A 26,943-nucleotide genomic window follows, 5' to 3' on the forward strand; every position below is an offset into this window, starting at 1 on the left:
GGACCTAGCACCTTGTGCAGTTCTGGGTCCTGTGCTAAAAGACAGGCATAAGAAGAGCTCCTTGCACTCAAACCCCAAAAAAATTTGCATGCGGAAGTTGTCACAAAATGCACCTTTATACAAGCATACAAGTCTCTGTTTGCAATATTGGAAAAAATTATCTTAAACAGCCGAGTATAGAACTGAGCATATGTCCAGAGGGAGGACCAGTAATGAAAAGCAAGGGTTCTGTATTTTCACTTCCATGACATTGAGTCATACTATCCCCTACGCAGAGAGAAATATGTCTAGGAAGGTTCTATTTACCCTTAGATCAGAACCTTAAAATAGCAAAAAATAAATAAAGTGCTGATGTACGCACCTGCAGGATACAAATCACAGTGTGTAATCGGGCCCAAGTAAAGAAGTAGGTGTGCGTGTGCCTGACCAACATAGAGCGAACTGTCTGGAGTTTGTCTATCAAAGTTATGTGAAATACTAGGAACACATTACAATACTCGTGAGATTTCGTAAAACCTGTAATTACCTTTAATTATGGGTGAATATTCTGTAAGGGTAATTTTTTGTGTGAGAAAAAAATCAAAAATCCGCTTTGCTCTTTTCTTCATAGAAGTATTTTACTGCTTAAAAGTGCTGATTTTTGGTAACAATGTTTCCACGTAAAAGAGAAGATCATCACAAGCAGCAACTGAAAGAAAAACATCAAAATGTACAATATGTTTTGCACTGCATTAACGGAGTAAGGCACGACTGTTTATTTCTACTAGGCCAGTACGTCTGTTGGAGCCAAAGCACGAAGGACCTGCATCACTGCTGATTCAGTCAGGTCAGGTAATATTACCGGAAAAAACAGCCAATCCATAACGTGTCACCTGTTTGTCTCTAGGTTTTGTAGGGCATAATGCAAAGTCATCAATAAACACCTGGCCACCATTTGAGAGGGCGACTCAGATTACTAGTGTTTGCCATGGTGGGCGAAGAACAGAAATCGGCGGGTTTTTTTCTTCTTTGCTTCGTAGTATTAAATTAACCACAAATACTTCAGAGCCATGTGTAACAGATCCCTTCAGCAACATTCGTGAATATATGCCCTTTTCACCAGGCGTCGACCTCTTCCGCTCGAACGTCGCGGCGTGTTATTTTTCATGACTTGTTTTACAGTTGATGTGCCTGACTTTGGTATTTAAATATTTTCCTTCGACGCCGAGGAACGCCTGCGGGCTGATATCCTTGGAAGCGGCTGGAAACAGTGGCCTCTGCGGAGGTCCCGACTAAAGGATACATAAAGGACACGCCAGCGCCTCCTCCCCCTTCACTTTGAGCCTCTCGTCCACTTCCTAAAACGCTTTCGCCCCTTTTCTTTCTGTCTGGGTGACCGTTTGTGGTAAAAGCGGCCTCGCACACTTAAATCTGGGACTTCATTCGGTCTCTGGATAGCACTGCACCGAGGGCGGGCAGAATGCACAATAAAGAGCCTGGTTTTATTATTTTCCGCTCGTCCTTCAGGACATTGTTTACCTTTACACTGAAAAGGGGGAGGGAAGTTACGTTCTCGAAATGCGCCGGAGTTGACCGCGCGCCCCCAGGTGCGGGAACTGGCGACGGCGGCGGCGCGGATACGTCAGCCCGGGGGTCCAGACAGGCGCGCGGGAAGAGCGCGCCGCCTTCTCTTCCTGTCAGACCCTTGCTTTTCATTTCATCCGACATGCATCCCTCTAAATTTACTTCACAACAGATTGTCTCGTTGTAAATCACCAAAAACCCAAATAGCACTAAAGCATTCCAATACAACATTAGCATTTGCTTAACAAGCACAGGATAAACATTAAACAAAGAACTGCATTTCTTTATTAGAGGCTGCAAGATACATAATCCATGAGCCCAAGAAACATGGGACCCAGCGGATATGCAGATGTGTGTTATTTCATTGGCGCTGGGCGGCCTTGTTAGAAAAGGTTTTCATCTGAAAGGCTTGGGGGTGGATAGTTGCCTGTCCCTGGTGGGCCTGTAACTAGATACAGAGACTGTTTAAAGCCAGGCCGGGGCTCCCTGGTGGATGCGCTGATTGGACAGCCTGAGGAAAAGTTGGGAAGCATCAGGAAGTGAACTAAATCACCTTGGGAGTGATAGGCGAGAACCAGATGAAGGCATTTGACTTCTTTTGTAACTCCCACTAAGGACAGATTGCCAGCGCGAGCCAACCTCCATTACTGCAAATCAGACCCTTTCCCCTATGCCGATTTCATTAGAATGGCCAGCATGGTGCAACGGAGAAAAAAAAAGAGGTTAGACACAGTAATTTTACAGGCAGCCGGGTACAAAAAAAATCTGCATAATTAAGCAGTCAAGTCTGCTAATAGGGGAGTTTATATGCTCTGGGACCAGGCAAGGGCAGCACATATGGATATAGTGCTGGATATTAAATCGACGGCATGCAGACCTACTCCAGGGCCCTTGGAGGAACAGACTAATTATGGAGAGAGGAATTGTGTTTACTGGTCTGTCTTGGGGGCAAAGTTGGTGAAAAAAGTGCAAGCAAGTTGTGTCGTTAAAGCAGAACATGCTGTTAACAGAGAGGCCACAATCTGGAGAGTTCTTTATCTCAAGTAAACAGGAAAATCCCAGCTCCCAAATCTGCTCCCAACCCCACCTCCTTTCCTAAACGTGTATCTATGTATGTGCTAGTGTGTTTGTGTGCACGCATGTGTGTGTGTAAGAGAGAAACAGAAAAGTGTGGGTGTGAGAGAGTGTGTATGAGTTTATATGTGTGTGTGAGAGGGACAGAGAGAGGTGTGTGTTTGAGAAAGTGCTGTGTGGTGCAGTGCTTGAAATGGAAAAATACAAGTGCAGGCACTCCGTGCCAGAGTACCTGCTTCTTTCTGAGAAGTGCCGGTACTCTCCAATGAAATGCATTACGTCTTTCTTGAGAAGTGCCGGTACTCTCCCTCTAAAAATAAGAAAGTGCCGGTACTCCGTACCGGACAGTACCGGCCCATTTAAAGCACTGGTGTGGTGGGTAAGAAATGACCTGGCGACTTGGGGAAAGCAGGTTCGAATCCCTGCTTCGGCTCAACATCTTTTCATTCTGGGCCGATCTGATCACATATTCTCCCAGCGCAAAAAAAACCCCAAAAAAACACCCAATAAAAATCTTTCCTTGTGTAATGTAAAGCACTCTAATGCCCTTGGGCCTAGTTAGCACTACGTGGAACTGTAAACAATAATAAAAAGAAGGAGCTAGTGTTTCTGTGTAAGAGTGCTTCTTCTGGCAGCTGCATGTCTTTGTCTTTGTTTTTTGTGACGAATGGAAAGTGAGCTGTCTCCTGTCAATAAATGATGTGCAGATTATTCTGCAGTGCTGATTATTTTTAATGCAACCCATTTTGTTACCTCCTCAAAACCGTCACTTAATATTTGGGGTGCTCTTTGAACAGCGGCTGCGCTGGGTCAAGCTGACTGCTCAAATAAAGGGATGCAACATTTTAAGGAATCATGATGCGATGGGCATTAACATTTTATGATGTAGATCAAAGTTTTGCAAGGAGACCCCTGGGCGGGAAGACTATGAGGCCTTAGCAACTGTCAAATATGTGCTGTAAGAGATATGTACAGAAAGCATGAAGTAATTGACGCTCAACCCCACCTACAGTTATTTACTAAACAGTATTATCGGAAAAAAAGCGGCGGTATTACTAGAGGTGCTTTGTAAATCAACCCTCCGGTCACCATGCAGACCCTAAAAGCATTGTTGCAGCACTCCAGCCTTCAAATAACAAATGCTCACCCAGCCCCAAGATCGGTGTGCTGTGCTGAAGAGTTTCATTTTGTGTCAGAGTGTATATATGTTGGGTGGGAGCAGCTAGTGTTTCTCTTCCTCATGGCTGTGTGTTCAGGAATCAATTTAAGTATGGGTAACCCCAGCATCACCCTTGTGTTACGGGGAGACAGTGGAAAAGTCAGGCCACAGTTTGCATCCAAAGCCACTGTAGTTGGAAAGTTAATGGGGTGGCATAGCTTGGGAGAAGGGGGGGCACAGGGGTGGTTGCCCTGGGCGCAACATTCTTAGGGGCATTTTAAGGGGCGCAAAATGTTAATAGGGGGCACAACATTTTAAAAGAAAATATTTGTTTTCCCCGGGCGCTGGCAACCCATGCTACGCCCCTGTTGCCTCCACTCCAGAGGCAGCAGGGAGGGGAAGCCAATCCTAGCAGCCGCATCGCTTGTATAGCATCTCAGGCAGAGACCATCCCTACTGCCTAAATATTACAGGCTTGGTGCAAGCAGGGCCAGTATGCAGCATTGATAAACCCAGCATTATGTTTTTTTAATGAAAGATATAAGTTACGAAATATGAAAATATTATAGCTAGTGTTCTAGAATTGCAGTCTTACATAGAATTGTGTGACACGCTATCTCTCAATCTTGATGTACTCACCACACATTCACATGCCCCAAAACTATTTGAAAGACCACATTACCGCCACTAATAGGTGTGTTCTATTTCTTAAACTAAGATGCTGGTCTTCGCCAAGGTTCAGTTTCCTTCTCTTAGCATTCAGGATCTTCAAAATCGTTTCGGTCCCTTCTGAAACATGCAGCCCCATAAGCAGGAAATTATTTAAATTGAAAGCTGAATTTCTCTCTACTCCGTGCTGTGAATTGCTTCTTAGGGCATGAAGGCGCATCTGGCTCTTAGGCCCGAACTACAGACAGGGCCGGACTGGGAACAGGCTCCGGCCCTGGCAAACTGCTCAGCTGGCCCCCCCTTGGGTGAGGGGGAGTGCAGCCGAGCAGTTTGCGACGGCCGGTTTCGGCCGATTCTGTTACAGGGGGCCGATATTGCCGACCCCCGGTAACAAAACCGGCTCCCCTGGGGCCCAAAACCAGCCCCCACCCTAGCCGCCTACCGGGAAATGCCCGGTGCCCGCTGTGGCCAGTCCGGCCCTGACTACAGGTATGGGGGAGGAATCATCCACAGTATTATTTACCCAAATGTCACATTTTCAGTACACTCACGCAGGCAACAAAAGCGACTGATCCTGTCGGGCCTTCCACCATCTTGGAAGAGAGGGAAGGAACCCTCTCTCTGTAGTATCCAGTTCACCCAAATATATTCAAGGGCAATTGAAGAGACACTTTGTACACCACCCCTTTCCTTTACCAGAACATTAAAGTATAGGTGATGTAGCAGCTGAGTTCTTCAATTATCAACCACAAACACAACCAAGGATACAAATCTGGTGTGCAGAAGTGTTGGTGGACAGCAGTCAGCATTTCTTTTTGGAATGGCGGCCAGCGGCGGGCGGTGCAGGTAAGCTCAGTGGGGCGGTGAGGCGGGGGCGGGTGGGAGTAGGGTAAGTCGACAACGAAATAGGTAAAATTATATAAATAAAACCTATTCCATTGTCGGTCGAGTTCCCCCCTGCCCCGCACCACTGCTCCACCGCCCCACCACACTTACCTGCACCGGCCGATGGCTGCTTTGCCAGCAATACCGTTTTGTCACATGAGGTATAATAACCACTTTCCGCTTGGGCACCCGTTTTAATTCATGAATAATCAAGAAAAAAATGGTTGTTTGCCCTGACATAGTTAAAGAACGTAACCCTCTGGAAATGGCATAAGATCACTGTGACAGATACAAGGAACATGGAATTGGACAAGATGGTAAGCCTCAGGGTTGAAGATGAGAATGTGCACTATACTCCACAGAGAAGTAACTGAGGATATGGAATCTGTCAAAAATGTTGGCACTACACATCCCTTATAACAGAATTCATAGGGGTATCTTTCGCTCTGTGAGTCAGGTTTGGGAAGAAGGGAAGGGAAGTATTATCCTACGAGATTACAGTGGCTCCATTTTGATTTATATACCTGTGCCTACACCTTAAGTACACGGGGGCATGAATTAAATCTTCTATCATTTTCATACACTGACATTACAATCTAGCTTCTCGCTGCATCTCTTCGACTTGAACCTCTGTGGGGGCCATGCTTTGGATCTAAATGAGCTTAAACAAGAATCACACCAAGTAATGGCATTTTCAACCTTATGATTGATGAAAGAACCGTCTCACTCACATTCTTCTTTTGACTTTATACATGCTATACATTTTCAAATTTCGTAACTTTCTGCAAAAACTGCCTTTTTTCCTCACCATTCTCTTGTTTTGCTGTGCATTTTAAGATTGCACATGTTTTTGTATGGTGTGGATAAATACCCCTTCCAGACTGATAGTCCGAAGTTTGCATTCCAACTTGTCCCTATTTCTTGCTATTTCTTGCTTGCAATTTAGGATTCAATTTGCAACAGTGTGTGCGTTTGATGGGTTTACTTTAGGATTTACCACATCAATGCAGTTCAACTCTACCAAAACCAGCTCAGGTGCCCCCACCGTGACCTAGTCACAGAAAAAGAGAGCATTTCTACAGTGGTTTCTCTAGAGAAGCTCCCCTTTGTGAAGGAGATATCCACCCAGTAATATGCTCAAATTCTCTGAGGTGACAATGATTCACGTTCTATAAGTGCTAGAAAGTATTTCAGCCCAGAAAAGAGATGGGCTATACTGAGGTCCCACATTTACAGTCCGTACGCCTTTTACACCAGTGTCACAAGTCCCTCAGAAATAGAGCTAAATCATGCTGAAAACCATTCCACTGTGGGTTTTGCTTTCTAATTTGAAGAACTTAATTGGGCCCAATTACAAGTATAGTCCTTTCCTTACTTGAGTCAACTTCTTGATGGGAAGGTTCGAACGTGCAAAAGAATACCATTTGAAGGCACATCTAATAATTTTGTGAAGAGGCAATGTATTGGTTGGGCAAGACCTCTCTTTGATATGAAAAATGGTTGAGTACTCTTGTAGGATGTACACCCATCTCTCCTGGAAAATCGAATTAAAACACAGCCCTTCACTGCAAAAGCAAGCTGCTGTAATGGGTCTCTGCATAGCATAAGCTGTTGGTAGTTCATCCTCTTTCTGCAAGCATCCTTGTAAGATTTCAAAGGTTTCAGAGGCTCCAAATGGATTTCTGAAGATAATTAATGGATATTTAGTTTCATCTGAAGCTTCCTAGATTGTCAAAGTTTGTCACTTTTTGTGGATACGATTCACCCACATCAGAGCTGCCTCCTGAGCTGGGCTCTGAATACGAGACCAAGGATGTTCTGGTGTGAGATCATTCTGAGTGCCTCCGCCATAGAAGCAAGTCTCTATGTGTTACCTCTTACTTCATCAACACATTAATGGATGATATGACAATACACCTACAGGTAGGTCTCTTCCTCTGGTTATACCTGTGACTGAAGAGTGACTGGTGTGTCCGGTAACATCAGAAAAAAACGAGTCTAAGACTATGTTTGCAACTCCATGCTACTTTATTACTAATAAGTTTCTTAATGTGGCAAACTCATCCAGGAAAACAGAGATGGAGAATAGCTCTTCTAACAAGCAACGGGCCAAAGCTAATAATCTGCAAGTAGTTGGCCTTTTTCCAATCTGTCCTTAGTGGAAACCATTTTGGAAATGAAGGCTGTGCTTCGGCACATGGAACACTTGCAATATGAAACCACCATTTGCTTGCATACCTTAAGCAGGATTTAGGCATGTATGGGGTACTGAGACCACCCAGGCTGATATATGATAGAAACATTTGAATGTTGATGCAGTTTTGTTGCAATATTGCAGGATTTATCATATTGACGTTATAGGATATTGCGGTTTACTACATGCTTTGCAAAATTATATTAGAGTCTTTTATGAAGGGCAGAGAGCAATGGATGACCCTGGTGATTTCATATAGATGAGGATTGCCCTTGGCCAATGGGTTCTCAAGGTCCTGGCCATATGTCAAATTCTCGTCAAAGTGCAAAACTGACATATGGCATTATACTGCGGCATCATAAGAGTGTATATGGTTGCAAAGGGATATGAGGCTGAATTTCATAGTTGGCAAACTCCCTTTTCCATAGAGCAACCAGAAGCCTGCATCTGTAGATAAATGTCCAAGCAGGAGAACTATCTTTATTGCATAGGTAAGTACCTGCAGTGTTTACTGGGCTCCCTCTGACTACCAGCTCCTCTTAGATGTTACATTTCTACTGAAAGGCTGTGTCTGTCATCTCATTTGAAAAGTTAACACTGTCATTACAGAAGGCATAACAGGGGATATTTCTGTGGAGTGCTCTTTTATGACCAGTTACACGACGCACAAGGACATATGTCACTCTAGATCATAACTTTTTGTGAAGCTGTTGACTGCCTGCTTTCTCCAGCGATCTCAACAGGAAGGTAGAACATTCAGCAGTAGTTTTCAGGGCTACTCTGCAATAACCTGAAACTCCTTGTGGCTACTTTGTAGAGGCATCTGGCAACTGCTTTCAATTTTAGCCCCAGAGAAAAGAAGAATGGGTTATGTTGGGTGCCTTAATTGAAAAGGAAGAAAATTATCTTTTTTTGCTCTTAGACGTTCACAGCAGCTCTCATGGCCCTGGGTAGTTTAGCTCAGTTTGTTAATTAATTCTTGACTCTGTTGAAATGGCCGCTTTCAGTATGCTATTGGGAGAGATTTGCAGAATTTGCATAGCAGGACTTTTATCAATTGTTGTATATTACCAATTTTCACCAGCACAACATATCAGTCACACAAATGAATTATATATAGAGTATGGAACATATTCAGACAATGACGGCAAAAAGATCTGAAAAAGTAAGTGTCCCACTAGCCGAGGATGAAAGACATATTAGTCCATTGCTTGAAACGTTCACATCCTACTTTATTGTATGATATGTTAGAACCACATAGGGATTTCGGTTGCCAAATGTATAGATTTTGATCGCAAATATTTTACATTAATTCCATATCTAATAACTAAAGTTTTTCAATTACTGCAGAAAATGTAACTGCACATATGAATTTGTGCTGGCTTGCATAGTTAGTACATCGAATTGCTCTTATGTGTGCATGGTGGGCTGTTTTTACTTGGTGCCCACATTTCTTTTAAACTTGTTTATTATTTTAAATGCTCCAAGGCATAATCAGTAACAATTGATGCATCAGCTTGTGTACATTGTTGGCTATTGTTGGCTATTCACATTCCCTTCATCTCTTTTATTTATATGTTGATTGTAGGTACTTATATATAAAATATTATACATGTTGAACTGTGCGTGTTCTTCTTATTCCCAACTCAATTTCTTCACCTTACTCACACCTTCTGACCCTCTGGAAACCTCCTTTTTCTCCACTGCTTACCCCTTGACATGCCCCGTCCATCAGTAATTGACTATTGATTGAACTCCCACATAGGATCACTCTTTCTGACATCTGCACAGTAAACATGTTATAGAAAGACCACAGGATCACAATTCCTGTTTGTTAAAGATAGTCACATTTTTACTGCCCTCCAAAGCTGTGTGATCCTTTCCCCATGAATGTGTCAGTATAGCTTCTCAAAGGTGGGATTCCTTTTATTTAAAAAAAATGTCTGACTCCTATGAGGGATAAATTAGCACAAGGCAGGAGCTTGCTCCATTTGCAAGAACTACTCCCTGCTGATAACAACAGAGAAGCAGATTCACACTTTGGCCTTTTCCATCATCACAGCACAGTAAAGGGTATTATCACCTTTGTTGTTGCCTCGTTCCATTAACCAGAATGATCTGTTGTTAAAGGGTGCATTTCCTTGGACTAGGGTCATAGTGCTTTACACTTCTTCCATCTCTAATAAATGAGCTAAAAACATCCATTGTATGGGACAAGACATTGAGCAATGTGTCTCATTCATAAGTAGGTACTTTCAAGGGAATAACACATGTTGTCCATCAAGGAGTCTGGATTAGGCCTGGATGTAACAGCGAGCACACCACTCTGAAAGTAGTGGGTGCTCATCGTGTGATGAATGGGGTAGGCTCTTTTTCTTCTCAAACTCCTTGATCTCTCTGCCTTACATTTATTGGAAAATAAAACAACTCATCAGTATTGCTGGGTTCTGCCGATTCTTCCTCAGCTCTGGCAGTAGCTGTTTCTCTTCCTTCCTTACCAACTGGCTTGAGATGGTTGAACTGGGGACAACATCTTAGAATAGGCCAAACTAAATGGCGTGTCCCTTTGAGGTTCACATTGGCCTCCACATTATTCAACCAGTATCTGTGTGGATTAAATGAAGACAACGATGTAGGGGGCATGCGTTCCTTAAACCAAGATGCTGTTGACACACAGAACTACTTTAAAATATTACACTTCCAGGGTAACTTCATTCTCCCTTGTTGCAACTGCAAACCATCATTGTGTTGAATCTTGAAATTACTGATTTCATTGTGAATCACTGGCATTTATACTTGTACTAGACAATGAATTAAGCACAAATGATTTCTCCCCTGCCGTCCTACCTCTTGTTAAATCTCTGAGTTTCATACTTGATTCCATTCTCCCCCTCGTTTCCACATCAATAATGTTGGGCTATTTGTAAACATTTATCTCTGTGCGCTCCAATAGATAAAGCATCTTCTCACACCATCCATCCAGCAGTAGAGTATCTTGTTAATGCACACCCAAATGCCTTTGCCTGGATCCCCTCACAGACTTTGTTTGCTCCATTAAAGACTATGATGCACTTGCAGACAGGAGAGCACACCTGGAAAGGATTTGATCATATTAAACTAGTACTGAGAGAATGGCACTTGCTGACAATTAAACTCAGCATCATTTTTAGGATTTACTGTCAGGCCTTTTAGGCCATCCACAAGAGAAGCCACCCTATCATTGGCCAGCCTATGAACCATCTTTGCTGGAATGAAGGATCTGTGACACAAAGGGCATCTTTTCCAAGAAGCAACAACATTTGAGCTGGTTACCCGGTCCTTTGGGCCCTTCTCACATTGTAGTCATTGAAAAGGAACTTAAAACTGATTTTAGCACTCTTTGGGGGAAATTCTCTCCCTTTCCTTGTACTCTATTACCACTTTTATCTATGGGTTCACTACTTATCTTTTTTTGAGTTTGTTTTTTTGCCTTGTCTGCCAATATTTTGCACTTCTCACTGTCGGGTTGTTTCTTTTAAATGACAATTGAATAGATTGGGGTAGAAACGATGTATAAAACAACTAATTGATATTAAAATAAATGTCTGTGGGACTCTCCCATCTAATAATGGTCTGAGTAATATACTGCAGACAAATTTTATTTGTAGGTTGCTAAGGGCATTGATCCCTGTGGGACCTCCTGTTTTTATATGCCTGTTTTAGTTTAGGTCTCAATTTTGGGCGTAGACCATTAGTGATGGTGGTGTAGGTCGAACACAAAGGGTATAACTAAGATGTAACATTCTAAATATATCCTGGGGTGGATAGCAGCCAGAAGTCCTGAGTCTGTTGCACCATCAACATAGAAAAATGGTCTATCTGCTTACCATTCCCATTTTAGAACATGGCCGGGATGTATCCCGCAGCCCCAATTTGAAGCAGGAGTGGCAGGATCTCTACACGTTTATATTGAATGAATCTGAAAAATGAAACAGAGTGTACATAAAAACTTCCATGTCTGAAATGGAGCACTGATTTCCATAGTGAGCTCAGAGCTCTTTATCTTATTGTGATATTCCACTGGCACATACCTTTTGTCTTGGGGTGTCTTCATGAGTACAGAAATCATAATTTTCAATTCCTTTAGTACTTTGTCCTCCCTTTATGTACATTTTTCTTTCCAGTAGTTATCTTTATAAATGAGAAGTTATGTTGTGTTCAAAATATTGGTAACTCAAAAACATAGTGGTGGGAAAGTGCGGAAACCGGGGCAGCGTAATACAGAAATGAGAGCCGGGGTTACCTGCAAAGAAGATTGAGAAATTTATCGGCATCTTCATTTACATTGTATATCACTAGGATGATGTCAGTCCATTCCACTGTAATATTTGTAAGTGTTTTGTTTGAAGCTGCTAATAGGCAAATTTGCCTGACCAATATATTCTAAGTGTACACACTTCAAAAAGTGGTCTTCAGCGCATTAGGCTTGGGAGAAAATAATATTTATTTTAATGGGGGTCTGTAGATGAAAGGGCATTATGCATTGGGCAATTAGATGATGCTTGCAGTGATCAAGCTATGGGGCAGGGGATATAAAAATGAGCAACTGACTTGCCAAATGACGTGTGCGTACCTGGTAGTAGCCTGTTATGTTGTCAGATCACCAACAAACTAAACAAATTAAACGATTTCTCTGCACAACATTCAGTTTAGATGGTGAGGACCTGTGGAGAAAACACTGTGGAAGTGCACTCAAGAAAGAAAGCAATTAAGTGAGAATGAAAGTTATTTTCATAGATGATTCAATTACATGAGATCTTCCTGTGAATCCTGCTCATACCCTTCACTTATGTTTATTCTGCACTCATGATCCTGGCAGAAGTAATTTCTACCTCTATTTAGTCTTTGTTCAAAGTTAATCTTCCATTCACAGTGTGAACTTAATGACTGAAGAGACCATTGTAAAGTTCTTATTCTAGGGCCCCTTATTTTAATTTTTTTTGGTGTAAAATAGATGGTGTGAAATTATAAGCATAGACCGAATCATAACCATGTATTGCGCTATATAAAACTCCCCCCCCCCCAAAAAAGAAAAATATAAGATTTTTGGCCGTTCCCTGACGCAAACAAAATACCAATGGGGAGGAGGTGGAAGTGGTGTGGTAGGTCATAAACAAAACTCATTAAACTCCCCCCACATTTTGAACTTTTTGTACTGCAACTGATTCTTAAAGTAAATCCTCCATCGAGCTGTCTCCGTTCTCTCCAAAATGTGAGAAAATGTAAGTCAATGAGAGGGTCTGCATTCTATGGAAAAGGATTAGCAAGCCTAATTGTAACCGGACATATTCTGTGTCCTGTAGCCATTTTGAGGTATTACATTAGCACTGGGCACATTTACTCTAAAACGGAAGGTGGTAGAGGCATATATGCAGATTCACCACAGAAAATGTGATGGACCTGTGTTTTCTACCTGGAAAACAGAGCTGATACCAGCTCCATAAACCACAGTTTAGGTACCTGTGGGTAGTCACTGAGGAGTAACATGAATAAACATAGAACTCTTAGTCCTGTCATTCTTTAGGCTTGAAACGCTTCTCTGATGGACCGGGAGCAGTGTTAATCCTCTAAGGATTTTGGTGCGCCACATCTGAGTCTGGTCAACAAATCAATACATTCAATATTATGTGAAGCACATCAGGCTCCACAAACAGGACAGTTTAATATCCAACCCTGAAGGATTTTTAAAGTTAATAGTTCACATAAGGCAAAAATCTGGTTACCAACAATTTATAGTCAGAATGGATGTTTCAATTAGTAGTCAATCAATGAGCTAAAATCTTATGAAATAGAGGACAAACCAGCATGCGGTAGCCTCAAAGGAAGGGACGAAGGAAAAGTCAGTCCTCTCTCTAAGAGAACACTCCAAAATCTTACCGTTCTGCTCTACTGCAAACACATGCAAACTCTAACACTTTAAACCAACTACACACCCTTCTCAAAAAGGCTGTCCAATGAGGTTAAAGCAAAATGATACAATTACATACTGGATAGTTTCTCAAGGTTTCTCACAATACAAACTTCTCTCTGCATCCTTCAAACTTACACTATTTGTAACAAGATAAGATACATGGACTAGTCTTCACATTGCAGGTTTCTCTCCAATGTGCGATGCACTAACAAACACAACATTCCATGATAATTACAAAGAAAAGAAAACATATCTTTACAAGGAAAAGAAGAAAAAAAAGCATTGCACTCAACAATATTAGATATTCAACTGGCATAGAAATAAAATGTTCATGATAAAAACCAAAAAAAGCAAACCAAATTTAACTCATTGAGAAACTGAAGTATACATTCACTTCAATAAAACCAAATGTGAATAAGCATAATTCCCCTCCAAATTAGCATTAGTATGACTGTGCTTTAAAGTCATGGTAATGCAAAACATAATTTTTGTACACCTTTCTCAGATACCTCAAGTGATTGAGATTAAGGAGGGCGAGAGAGCATTATTTATAGAATTTCAAAATTCCAGGATTTGTGGACACTTATATTTGATCAGAGTACAGGAGATCATGGTGGAAGAGCAATTCATTGTGCCCCTCTTTAGGAAACAGGTGCCCAACTCAAACTATAGCTAGGGTGTTTGATTAAAATGAGTTGACCACTATACCGCCTCATGTGAAGGGTGGAACCATAGGTGTCACCAAGGGCCACAAGCAGATGGCCAGGGGAGAAGGGGGCCCTGCTAGGGGCCCCCAAAGTAGCTTTCTGCTGACCTGTCCATGTCGGAAAGGCCATCATGGAATGGCTGCCAGAAACCAATAACATAATCCTGATGGCGGCAACGCCTCCCTTAAGAGATTATATGCGTTTTCCGACTGGCCGACGGGCCCCTTGAGCACATCGGAACCGAGTCGTTTCCCCGGCAGGTTTACACTCTGACCGCCGACAATGTAATTCGGTGGTCAGTGTAAACTTTCCATGTCGGTCGGTGGAGACATTCCGACCGACATTGAAATGAGACCCTAAATGTTTGGAAAAACTCTAAAAAAGAACAGAGGTGTACACTGAGATTAGTCTACTTCCAAAACATGCAATCATGTTGACTTCCCTTTGTTAGGTTGCACTCGTTACTCACATCTGCATACTAATGTAAGCTTGCAAGAACCAGCCTAGAAGATGTCTTGGAGTCACAGCCCTGATTGTGTTGATGGAATTAGATTTATTCACATTGCTACACATTTAAGCAGGAACCCTGAAGTACTGCCAATGTTTTTATCAAAACGCGTTTCACCCCCTCCCCTACTGCAGAATTGATAAGATAATTGGGAATTTATGATTGCAGGATGTGTCGTACAATGAAAATGTCTAATGAGAGTACACACAACAGAATACCTTTCCCTAAGGGAACTGAACGCGTAAGCCTGCACGTGTATTCTTTTTAAAATTATAGGGTGTGACCCATGATATTGTGGGTGTGATTCATGTCAGCTGGTCAGGAAGATGAAAAAGATCAGTTTCACATTCAAGCCAATTTACAGTGCCAGTTTCTTATCATCCATCAGACAGTGAGCCATATATTACATTGTGTGTAAGGTTTGTTGACTATCTGTATATAGCATCCGTATGACAACTAGGACCTTTTCAGCATACAGCATTGAACAGAAATTAATATTAAAATGCAATTCACTTACTTTAATAGTGGTTCCATATCTTTGCATATTCATATTTTGGTGGTGTTCTTTCAAATTGCATTGGAAAACATTTAATTTCATCTCAATTAGAGTGCCACTTGCATTTATTTTTCTCTAAGCAGATTGCTGACTTCCCCTCATATTGTGACATCGTATGATAGTTACATGCTGTTTAATTGCTAATGACTATTAATTGTAAAGCAGTGCAGTTGGTACATGATTTCACAGTTAGGCTGTAAAATCTGTTTGTCATTATTAAAGCAAAAAAAAAACGATCATTACGGAACTTTATGTATTGGCCCTTCTTTATCATACTGGACAATTTTCAATTCTAGTCCCTCGTATCTTACATGGCATACTAGTCATTGAAGTCTGGTAGATTGAGATGAAAGGCTCGATGTTGACTACACAACCGTCCAACAGAACTGCTGCCTAAAATATAAAATAGAGTGGTCATTTGGTCCACCCCTTTCACTCACTGGCTTTCTTCGAGCATCCTCATTCTGCCATTATTTGAAGAATTTGTCAATCATGTCTTGGTTCAGCTCCAGTGGAGTATTTATCTTTCATAACACTATTGGCTATTTGTATGTATCCTTCCATCCCGACTCAAGTGCTCACTATGAACTACATCTACTTAAGCTACCATTCCTGAACGATTAAAAAAAACCCTACTATCCCATGATGTTACCCTTCACTGAACTGTACTTTAACATTAACCTTTCTTGAACCTAGAAACCCCTTACTGCCTGCTTATTGCTACACTCCCTGAACTCTAAAAAATCCTTCTGCCCCTTAATGCTACCTTTCCCTGGACCCTAAAAGCCTCTTATAACCCTTTTATGTTATGCCTCCCTGAACCCTAAAAACTGTGAACACTTAGTGCTATCCTTCTGTGAACCCATAAAATCCTTACTATTCTTTAACACTACTCTTATAAGAACCCTAACAACCCCTTAGTGGCTTTTTTAACCTATCCATTCCGAACCTTAAAACCCCTTTAGTACCCTTTTATATTTTGCCTTCCTGAACCTCAAAATATGAACACTGAACACTTACATTCCATGAACTTTATGATCCCCTCCCTTCCTGTTCCTTAATGCTTCTTGTGCATGAACCCTAAAAACACATTACTGGTCTCCTACCCCCTTCCCACCACACCCTAAATGCCCCTCTATACTTTAGCATCAGGACATACCCTTGCCCCATCTCCCAATATGCTTTCCTTTACCCTATATGTCACAACATTTTGTAGCCACATACCACTTTTCTGAAGTGTTTTGTAGCCACAACGTTTTTCATTCTATTTTTTCAGTTGACAACATTTTTGACATAACCTTTTTGTATTCTACTTTTATCTCCACAATATTTTAATGGGAACAGAAAGGTGCACATCCCCAACTCTGGGTCAGAAGCATGATGCTTTTGCTGTGTTAGAAGACCAGGGGTATTAAAAAATTACTTTGCGGAACTTTGCATGTCACCCAAACATACTAGTCCTGCCTCATTCTTTCCCATGGGCAAAGGTGTATCCAAAACTAAATTCAACCTTCCACAAGAGTGTCTGGGCTTCTGAACTTGACATTTTTTCCAACACTTGATTTTATAATAATGCCCGTGGTCTTGGTGCAAAACAAAGCCACGAAGAGTCCTGTGGATTTAGTTTAATTCAAATGGGCTCAGGCGGTACAGCACTACCTGCTCCAGGGTACCTTTTGGATTTCACTTCTGCCACAAAACAAGGCAGCACCTTATGATTTGACTATTCTTAAGAGATGGAGTAACTGCCATCTAATGAGAAATGTACTCACCAGCATAGAAACGTTTATACTCTTAGCCATTGCCTCCCATCGCCTACAGCGACAGACTCAACATTGTGGTCTCTCCCACACAGTTTAAAATGACACTATTACTAATTACAAGCAAACAGGGGCATTCCGACAATTCATACAGGGGTGGGACACAGGGCACTGATACAATTGTGCCTTTTTTTGGTGTCAGTATATTCTTCTTTGCCACCTTTTTTGGTGCCTTACAAGAGAGAGCATTGCTTGGACATCTTTGTCATGGTGGGAGCCGAGGTGGGCCAGTGCAGAGGTGTTTAGAAGATCGAGGAGATATTGTTTTATGCAAGCATTAATTTTAGGTAAATCCTATTGTTGGACTTCTGTTATGTCACATCATTTTTGGGTTTCATCACCCTTTTGTTTTTCACATTTGTTTTGCATTTGGGGGACTGCTCAGTGTAGAAAGTTGAATGTCTAATACTTTGAGCAAGTATCACAATACCGCGAGTACAATTGCCGACTACTGTCACAATGTAATTTACTAAATGCACACAATTTTCAAGAAAAGTATGCACATCGCTAGTGGAAAATGTATACAGGTTCCCCCACCCCCTACTGAGTTCTCATTTCCATAATCTAGCCATGGATTGGTCAGGGACGGGACATTATGACAAGGCCAAGACTATAATTCTATACTTCTATTACCCTTTTTTCTAATAATACCTTACGTTATGATTTATTTTAATTTTAAAACATACTATTACCAAACCTATGTATACATACCATTACGCATATATTAGCATGTTTTTTGAGAAACAAGCTCAGTTTCCACATTATTATTGCAAAAGAACCCTTGAAAGATAATCTTTAAAAGGAGTTATACAATCATATTGTGAAAGTAGGAGGATTTTAACTTAGGTAAATTGTAACACTGCTTTTCAAAAGCATTTGCTGCTTCTGTTACATGTTTGATCAGTTCAAACGTGCCCCCCTAATACAATATTCACTTGAACAGTCCTTCCAGCAGGCATTTGACATAGCAGCAATTAAAGTATACCTTTTCCTTTTTAACTGCAGCTAAAAAAGACCCGGCCACATGGCCTCCATCTTTAATGTCATTGGGGTACAAAATAGCACCCTCCTACCATTGCTACCTCTTTTATTTTGTTGGTTCACGATTGTCACTTTTGTAATGCACCGTTTGCTACCTCTTGTATTTTGTTGGCTCACGATTGTCATTTTTGCTTCATTTAATGTAACGTTTGCTTTTGAATTTTGAATTTTGTTCACTTGTAATGTTCTCATGTATCAGTTCTGTTCCTATTGTGAAGCGCTCTGACACCTTCGGGTAAAGTCTGCGCTATATAAAAATGCACAAATAAATAAATAAAATAAAATAAATAAATAAAATAAGCAGTCACTATCCTTAAAATCGCGGAGGATGCTACCACGAACAAAATATTTCTAAGGAGGTGAAAAAGCATCTTTCATTTTAGACTTATAGGTTGTTGACACCAGCCGTGAAAGGCACTGAACATGAGCTTTGGGCCTTAGATTGAGAGTGAGGGACTTTTACTTCTGGTATAGGCCTGTAAAGTTACTACAACCGTCCACCCACCGAGGGCAGAACATAGCAAAATTAAACACAGAAAAAGAAAGACAAAACATTGGAATGACGTCAGAAACCAGATCACTGTACACAAACAAAATGCTGTATTTTGATTGGCTCCTAGCAGGTTGATATCTACCCCGGGAATTCCTAAATAGTACCTGAAACAAGTCTCATTACACTATCAATCCACATATTGCTAGGCCTTTCTAACCTAACAGCTTCCTCTGAAGAGCATAGAGTTCGAAAAAGAGCCCGTGTTCACCTATCTCATGGAACGGGCCTGCATCAGTACGTTTGTCCTTTATATTTAACGTGTTTCCGGGCTGTGGAAATTGTGTAGTCCATGATAGTTTTTATGATAGGAGCCTAATTTTTCTGATTTACACTGTTACTTATTTTAGAATGTTTTAATTTTCTTTGAATGTAGTAGTTTATAAGGTATACATGGTGACATTTTTATAGACAATAAATATATATTTGTAAACATGTTTTATGATTACTCTTACATTTAACTCACAATAAAATAATTTTGAAACCAGTGAACATTCAAGCAGCGAGATGCAACTACTGACAAGTACCGTCCCATTCTTCTAACAAACCTGCTTCCATGCATTTAAATGAATGCTTAAAAAACCTATGCCCACTAAAATGTCACTATTTTAAAATTAAGGGATAGCGCGTGGCAGAGACGATGGATATTCTGAGAAAATAGATATGGAGTGGTGATACTGGCACCCAAGTGGCTATTTCTTTCATTAACTATTTTAGCCCTTGAAAAATGTATTATGCCATAAATTACTAAAACCCTATACTTCCGCTCACAGCTGGATTCATATCTGCTTTAACCATTGAATGTTCATTTAAATTTAACAAATTATCTGCCAGCAACATGGAGTTCAGGAAGTGCTTCATATTTGCCATCAATATAGAATGATAGCAGTCTAGTTTTTCATGTGGTGAAGCTACAGAATAGAATCAGCTAACAGACTGCTGCTGTTGAAAGTATATTTTACTCAGCATGCCAGACTTTTCTTCTCACATGGATAAGGAAGATATTTGAGAATTTAAAGAAAATATGTAAGACTTTCATACAACTGGGCCTTGCGATTGGAAAGAGAGACATAGCTCAGTGATGGCAACAACCCAGTCTCGCAATTTGTTGCGACATGGAGGGCGGCTATCACGTTATGCTGTACAATGGAGAGGTCAGGGTATGAGGCTTGAGGTTGCCCCCAGAAACATGTCGGATGTGTGGCTGGGGTATAGAGATGAGACTTGATTTAGAATTACCTATAAAAGCAACTCAGCACTGTTCTCCTCCGGACTAACAGAGATGTGGCTCGTACGGATAAAAGTAATTTACCATGATTATAGTTACTGTGCACGGCAGTGATCAGGTTGATGGTGAACATGTGATATGCATATATGCTCATACGCTTGTTTCCATGCTTTAGCTTATAAAAAAATCAATAAACACATCTCCAAAAATAAAAAAAAGAATATTTATTCTCCTTTCATCATTCTAGAAAACTAACAAGAATTTGCTTGACAAAAATTAAACACCTCTGTTCATTTACTGCAGTTACTCTGGGCTCTTTGACCCCACCCCAGTCAATAACTTCCAGGCAGTGCCTTCCCAGTTTTTGCACCTCTGCACTAAAGTTTTTTAACAAGAGTTCAGGAAGTTCCAATGTTCTCATATTTCTTAATATTAACACCAGAGTTTTAACCCAGGAGGCTTCTATAAATTCAGCAGTTGCGAAAGTACCAGGCTAGAGCTTTGAGGAACCTACTGCATCCCAATTATGACTATCTTTTACAACTCAACCACGGCCCTATGGGCGGGGGGCATTGCTTTGCTTGCTTCGCTACTGGTTGTAGCTAATTACAGTAACTGTCTTTGCCATCAGACTGCATTCAAGCTGACATTCTGTTAGGTGTTGTGAGCGCCAGCTGATCATGACTCCTGTTTTGATATATTGTTGACTATACGCATGTTGCAGTGCTAGAAGTGGTCCTCCTTGCAGGCTTTAGAGCAGTTTGCATTGAATTTATTAGTTCAACTAAACCAAGCACTCTGATTGTATTCAAAGATTCCGATGAGGTCCAAAAATGAAAGACTCGTCTTTACAAAACATGATGTAATGTATAACCTTGTGGAGAAGTTGTAGACTTCGGTGCAGTCAAATGTTACAAATTCTTTTTCTTCAGAAACAGCCAACAGGTGTTTCGTCACACAGTGACTTTTTCAAGGCTTAGATAGTCAAAGACTACGGTCATAGTCCAATAAGAAGAATCGCTTTGTGTGTGTCTGATGTAGCGCTTCCGAAAGATGGTGCCAAAAACTGTAATCGTATGAAACCCTCCTATCATCACCATCTGAACGTATTGGTGTCCACCTATTTCTCCGACTTATTTGAGCAGACCGCCATTAACTTGTCACGGTTTCATGCGATTACAGAGTTTTGGGCACAACCTTTCGGAAGCGTTACATCAGACACGCACAAAATGATTATACTTAGAAGAAAAAATATTTGTGACCTTTGACAGCATTGAAGTCTACAACTTCTCCACAAGGATAATACATTACATGATGTTTTGTAAAGACCTAGGAGGAATCTTTAAATACTATCAGAGTGCTTGGGTTATTTGAAATGATATTTATGTACATTCTGTGCCGTACTGATCCAGAGTGCAATCTCACACCTTGGGTAGTAGGGTGTGCATAACCTGAAAGCACCATACCTTCCCTCAGTTAATAGTGGTTTATACTGTACCCACGAACATTGTAATTTCTTGCGTATGAAGTGCGAATAACGAGATCACTAGTGCCCCCTATTTTTGAGTGCATTGAATTTATGCAGCATGACCTTTCTTCTCACACCTCTACCAATTTGTGTTTTTTTCGTACAGTACTCGAAGGTAGATATACGTCCCCTTCCAACAGATCCAGGAGCCCCCGACGTGTTCCCATTGCTAGTAGGTATTTACTATCCAACTGTGGCGGGTGCTATGCGTCTATGCACGGTGCAAAGGCCCGTCTGCATCGACGTGAAAAAGCATAAATTAATTTATTGGTCATGCAAAATTATGTATTCGGACCCTTTTGCATGTTTGACTGCCCTGCATATTTTAAAAATGCACTGTGATCTTTCACTGGGCCGAATTGCATAACGTCTCTCCAAAACGTAAAGATGATTGTGCTGTAAGATCTTTAGAACTGTATTTATTTACATGGCCAATGCATATTTGTGAAGCGTGTGCTTTGAAACTAACCACTCATAAAAGAAAGCAGCACACGATATATCAATAACAACATCTGGTTGTCAATACCTGGGCTCAAAGGTTTTGAAAACAACCTCCCTTAACAGCTGTTTTCTCCGTGGCACTCGGGTCTATTTAATACATACATTTCAACATGCTTAGTTTACCAACACACCTATGCATGGTCGCAATTTGTGGCTGTTTGGAAAAACACTTGCATGATGCAAACCAAATTAACAACACACGTACATGATATTGACTGACCACTGACTGATTCAGTTTTCCTAAATCTATGTGTGTTTCTGGTACTCATTGTGTTCACTATATGTGTACGTTTAGGATATTTATGAGGCGTTACAATGTTCTTTAGTTCGCTTTTATTCTTCCACATAAATGTGTTTTCTTGATATGTATTTTTGCTAGGCAAATATCCTATGAGAACAAGAAATACTGGGGACATATTATAGAAGTGTCCTGGGGTGCACGGGGCATTTGCGCCCACTTTGAGTGTCCCGTGGCACTTTGGTGTTTACAGAAGGGTGCCGCAGACGCTTGTGTGTCCCCTTCTGTAATACCAATAGTGCTGGTGCACATAAAGCACCAACACTATCTTCAGAGGGTCTTCCTTCAATTGCATGGGGGCATGCCCCATGCAAATGAGGGAACCCCTATGCACCCGTGCCATATTACAGACACAGGCACAGGGGCAAAGGAGCTCTCAGGAGGCGCAGTGACATTGCTCCACCTAAAAGGTGGCCCACTTTAGGTGTGTCCCTTGATTGCAACACTCTTGCAAGGGGGAAGGGGGTCTCATGGACCCACCCAGACGTACCCCTGCAGGTGGTTGCAGTCACTTACTGCACCCGCCTCCAAGAGGATATCTAATCTCCTTTAAAAGTGCAAGCGGGTTGCTGCCTGCACTCTGAAAACACAGAGTGGCTTCAAAGCAGCTGCTCAGTTTTTCATGTGAATGCACATGAAAGGGCAGTGCGAGTTCACGGCTGCACTGGGGACAGGCCATTCCCCCCAATACGTTTTCCTTGATTGAGCTGGGTGCACCTTATAAAAGGTGTGCCCGACGAAATCAAGGAAAATGCGGTGTATGTAAAATACGGCCCACTGTGTGATTTCCAGCTATTTTCACAAATTTAAGGTGGAATATTTACATGTAGGTTAGTGTTAAGCCTCCCGTGAGGGTAACCTTGGGTTTTGGAATATACTTTGACAATGCTTAACTGGAAATCTAATAAATGCCAGGTCTGAAAGTTTTCTCAGAAAATCTGCGACAGGCGCTGCCGAATATCGTAGTTGCCGAATATCAAGGGTGCTTAATATTGATTCCACCATATGCCTCTTTTATCCACCACCCTACACTTCCTTACTCTTTATCCCCCTCCTGCAGACACTTTTCATCCCTGCTTTTGCCCTTTGTCTCTGCTTTTTCTGTTTGTCTTGTCCTCTTTCTTTCCCTCTTTTGTTTGTTTATGTTTTGTAGCTCTGTGTCAAAGTCTGTTGAGAAAAGATGAGTTCTGGTCCCCAAAAATTAGTCGTGGTGGGCCTCACCGGCTTCAACCTGCTCAAATTAAGCACCGGACTTTGACTTAGATTTCAAGTTAGAATGAGCGAAGTTTTAGGTTTTATGAATAGGTTTAAGGTTCGTAAACCTATACTTGCACATAAGTTATTTTAGTAGAGACATTCCCAGCAGTACTAATTTTGATGTAATGGAATTTAGTTACTGGAAGTGTGCTAGCAAGTTACGTACAGCCATAAGTTGGAAGGCTCAACAATATAAGGGCTCACGGTTGACATCCGATAGGAACTGCTGGTCTTAAGGTTGAATACTGGTATTTCTGAGGCTAATGAATTGAGTGCCATTAAGAGTACACTTGCTGTGTCCAGCATTTAAGAATGCCAATAATTTGTGGTATGTAGTACTGTCTAAAATACAATATATTATTATGAGCGAGTAAGTCTTGCAACTGCATTGCAAAATATTTGTTTATTATGACCACGTTATGCCTGGTTATTCACCTCATTTGTGTGCTTTACCTAAGAATACTTGCCAGTCTGATCTAATTACTACATATGTGGTGGATGCATGTGTGCATACACTGCGCACCTATGGATCCGAAACACAATCATGCATTTACATAAGGTTCTTGCTTTGTGAGTCGAATATAAAGCATGGATACGTAACTTAACATTTTTCAAGGTGTCAGTTCTGAGCAAATTTGAAACATAAAAAAAAGCTTTTTGAATAAGGACCACAGTCATGACTTAGGGCATAATTCACAAAGGTAAGCTTAGATCTTAAGTCTACGTTTAGACCAGTGCCAGATTAAACCCTGTGCAGGCCACTAGACAGTCAAAGTTTCGCCTCCCCCTCACAAATTATCTCCTAATATGTTTTTACTGTTACCAACCAACAATTTTAATAAACCAATTGTGTTACACAAAACTAAACATTAACAGTTATTAATCTTATTAAACAAAAATTGCTTTTTTTAAATCCTAATATTCCAACAAGACTTCAAATATTCACTTTCCTCAATTTGTTTGTGGTGAAATCTTTCAGGATACCTTGAAAGCCTATCTTTTGCAAGATGTCGTAATCAGTGGAGTCTTTAATGCAAAGATTTCTTTTGAGTTGATTCATTTTTTTTCTATCTTTTGGAAACAATTTAAGAAAGCTTGGTTGTAATTTTCTTTCAAGATCAAATCAATATCATTTTGATCCATTGTCGCCGGGCCCCTTGAAGAAGTATGGCCATAGGCCAGTGCCTACTTTGCCTATTTGGTATTCCAGAACTGGTTTAAACCTGAAGTCTAAGGGCCCAAATCAGAAATGTAAATTTAGACCTAAAGTCTAAGTTTACCTTTCTGAATTGGGCCCTTAGTGTCAGGTCTAAACTTAGGGCCTGATTACGAGGCAAGTGGTTTTGTGACCGCCACACTCGCGATGGCACAGGGGTGGTGGTCCACCATTTTACTGATTACGCCAGCTCCGACTGGGAACAGTCATTCCCTGGTGGTAGCGCAGTTGCGCTGCAACACAGTATGCTGAGCGGGGGCTGGTGCAGTCCCACACAGCTTATTACGAGTTTGTCCACCACCAGCATTTCAGGCTGGCGGTGTGGGATAATAGTGCACCCCACCGTGGGGATACATTCAGGGGGCACACCATGTGCCTCCCTGTCTGTATCCCCACAGAGTTCCAGCACAGCATGGACGTCACCATCCATGCAGTGCTGGAACTGTTTTGCCATTCCCATTGAGGTGCCTGTTTTCTAGGCACCTCCATGGGAAAGGCAAAGGACCGCCGATCATATTACGAGTTGAACTCGTGTTACACAAGTTCAACTTGTAATACGGCCGGCGGTCCTTGCGTGGGTTTGACCAGAGGAGGTGGATTGCACCTGCACCGCTGCGCCAAACTTGTAATCAGGCCCATAGACTTCAAGTTTAAACTTAGATTTCAGGTCTAAGTTTAGCTGTCTGTACTGAGACCTTAGTATGTACAGGGTACCAATGATTCTTTCATCATAACAGGTTTTTTGTTTATTGGCAGTAGCACACAATATTCAGTAACAACATTCCTGTCACAGAACGTCATGACACTGACACATTTATACTCATGACCATTAGAAAGAGTTCTATTTTAAGTTTTTCGAAGAATCTCTGTAAATTGACTTCAATGCGCATGTCATTTATGTGTTGTGGGGGAAAGGTATCTGTTCGCTTCCCTTCCAAAAGTGCATTTTTCAAGTTTTTGCAAATTACCATGAAGTTCAACTTCATGGTAATTTGCGCCCTCTATTAGCGAAATCACTATTTTTTTTACTTTAATGCATTGCATTTAAGGAATCTCAATTTGTGATTCCTTAAATGCAATTGCAATTTAAGTAATTGCAATTTAGAAATTACTTAAATTGCGATTTTTGCATTTGGGATGATGCATCTCAAATGCAAAAATACCAGTCGCAAATGGGCAGATTCTGAGAATCTGCCCGTTTGCGACCGTTTTTTCTTTTGATGCATGTGCCTGATTGTGATTACAATTGCAGTTAAATGCTACACCTCCTTGCTTCAATGGTATGTTGCATAACTCAAGCGCATTACTTTTCCAAAATGCTTTACAGTCAGGGATGATATCTGTATGGTCAATCTTGGTTTTGAATCTTGAATACATTTCTACATCCTTTTTGGTCATGCACCTATGCTTATGATGTTTTGTGATATTTTATCATTCCCCTCCTCCCTCCGTTTTCATCCCTCTAAAATAAGTGCATCGAAAAATTACTTGTGCTCTATATCCCTGATTTGCAGTGCTAATATGGCCTCCACATTTACAAAGTGTGCTACCTGTTGTAAACTAAAAAAAAAGAAAATGTAAAACATTACTGGTCTCGCATCTGTCGACATCCAGTGGTATTAACCGTGACAACTGCCTTGCCATTAATAAACAGGACATTCATGTTTTAAATTCTATAACAAAGTGTTGTTGCACTTTCATGGGCCTAAAAAAAAGTTTGGGGGTTTAGGGAATAATTATCCCTCTGCCACTATTTTTTGGAAAACCTTGTCATCCTTTCGGGATAGGGGTATGGGGAACGGTGTTGGAAGTGGTAATGGCATATAGAAAGGGTATACAGCTCTCATCATCCACAAATAATAGACCACCACCCGGAAGTCAGGTCAATGCTTCCAAGTACTGCAGGTTTGAAAAGAAAGGTGAGAACCGCTGGATCACATGAAAAGGATGCTGCGAACAGTTGAGGAACTGCAGCTAGCAGCTCAGTATTGACCTATGAACAGTTTATGTTTGAAAAGTTAATTTAGCATTAACTACACTCTAATATTAGAGCACTTGTTTCACTTACTTTTCAAGCTTAGATAAGTGAAATATGAGGCCATGTCGAAGCTGTGAAGGGCTCATCCGAAAATTCCACACTCTGACCCTGATTCACAAAGGCAAACTTACACTTTTGTTTATGTTTAGAAATGTTTGCAAGTCACAAAGGTATTCTACTAGAAGTATCTTTATGACTGCA

General features: G+C 41.1%; 1 protein-coding gene across 4 annotated transcripts in view; it reads left to right on the top strand.

Moving 5' to 3' along the window:
• Window positions 1-26,943, top strand: part of ZNF521 (zinc finger protein 521) — a 671,937-nt gene that overhangs the window by 538,019 nt on the left and 106,975 nt on the right. For 2 of the 4 annotated variants that reach the window (XM_078687407.1, XM_078687406.1), the window contains exon 5: window positions 21,539-21,604. The exons of the other annotated variants lie outside the window; for them this stretch is intronic. In XM_078687407.1, coding sequence (XP_078543533.1) covers window positions 21,539-21,604 — 66 coding nt within the window. The remainder of the gene's footprint in view (window positions 1-21,538; window positions 21,605-26,943) is intronic. 4 annotated transcript variants of the gene reach the window in all.

Source organism: Lissotriton helveticus, chromosome 4_1 (assembly GCF_964261635.1).
Source record: "Lissotriton helveticus chromosome 4_1, aLisHel1.1, whole genome shotgun sequence".
Classification (NCBI taxonomy): domain Eukaryota; kingdom Metazoa; phylum Chordata; class Amphibia; order Caudata; family Salamandridae; genus Lissotriton; species Lissotriton helveticus.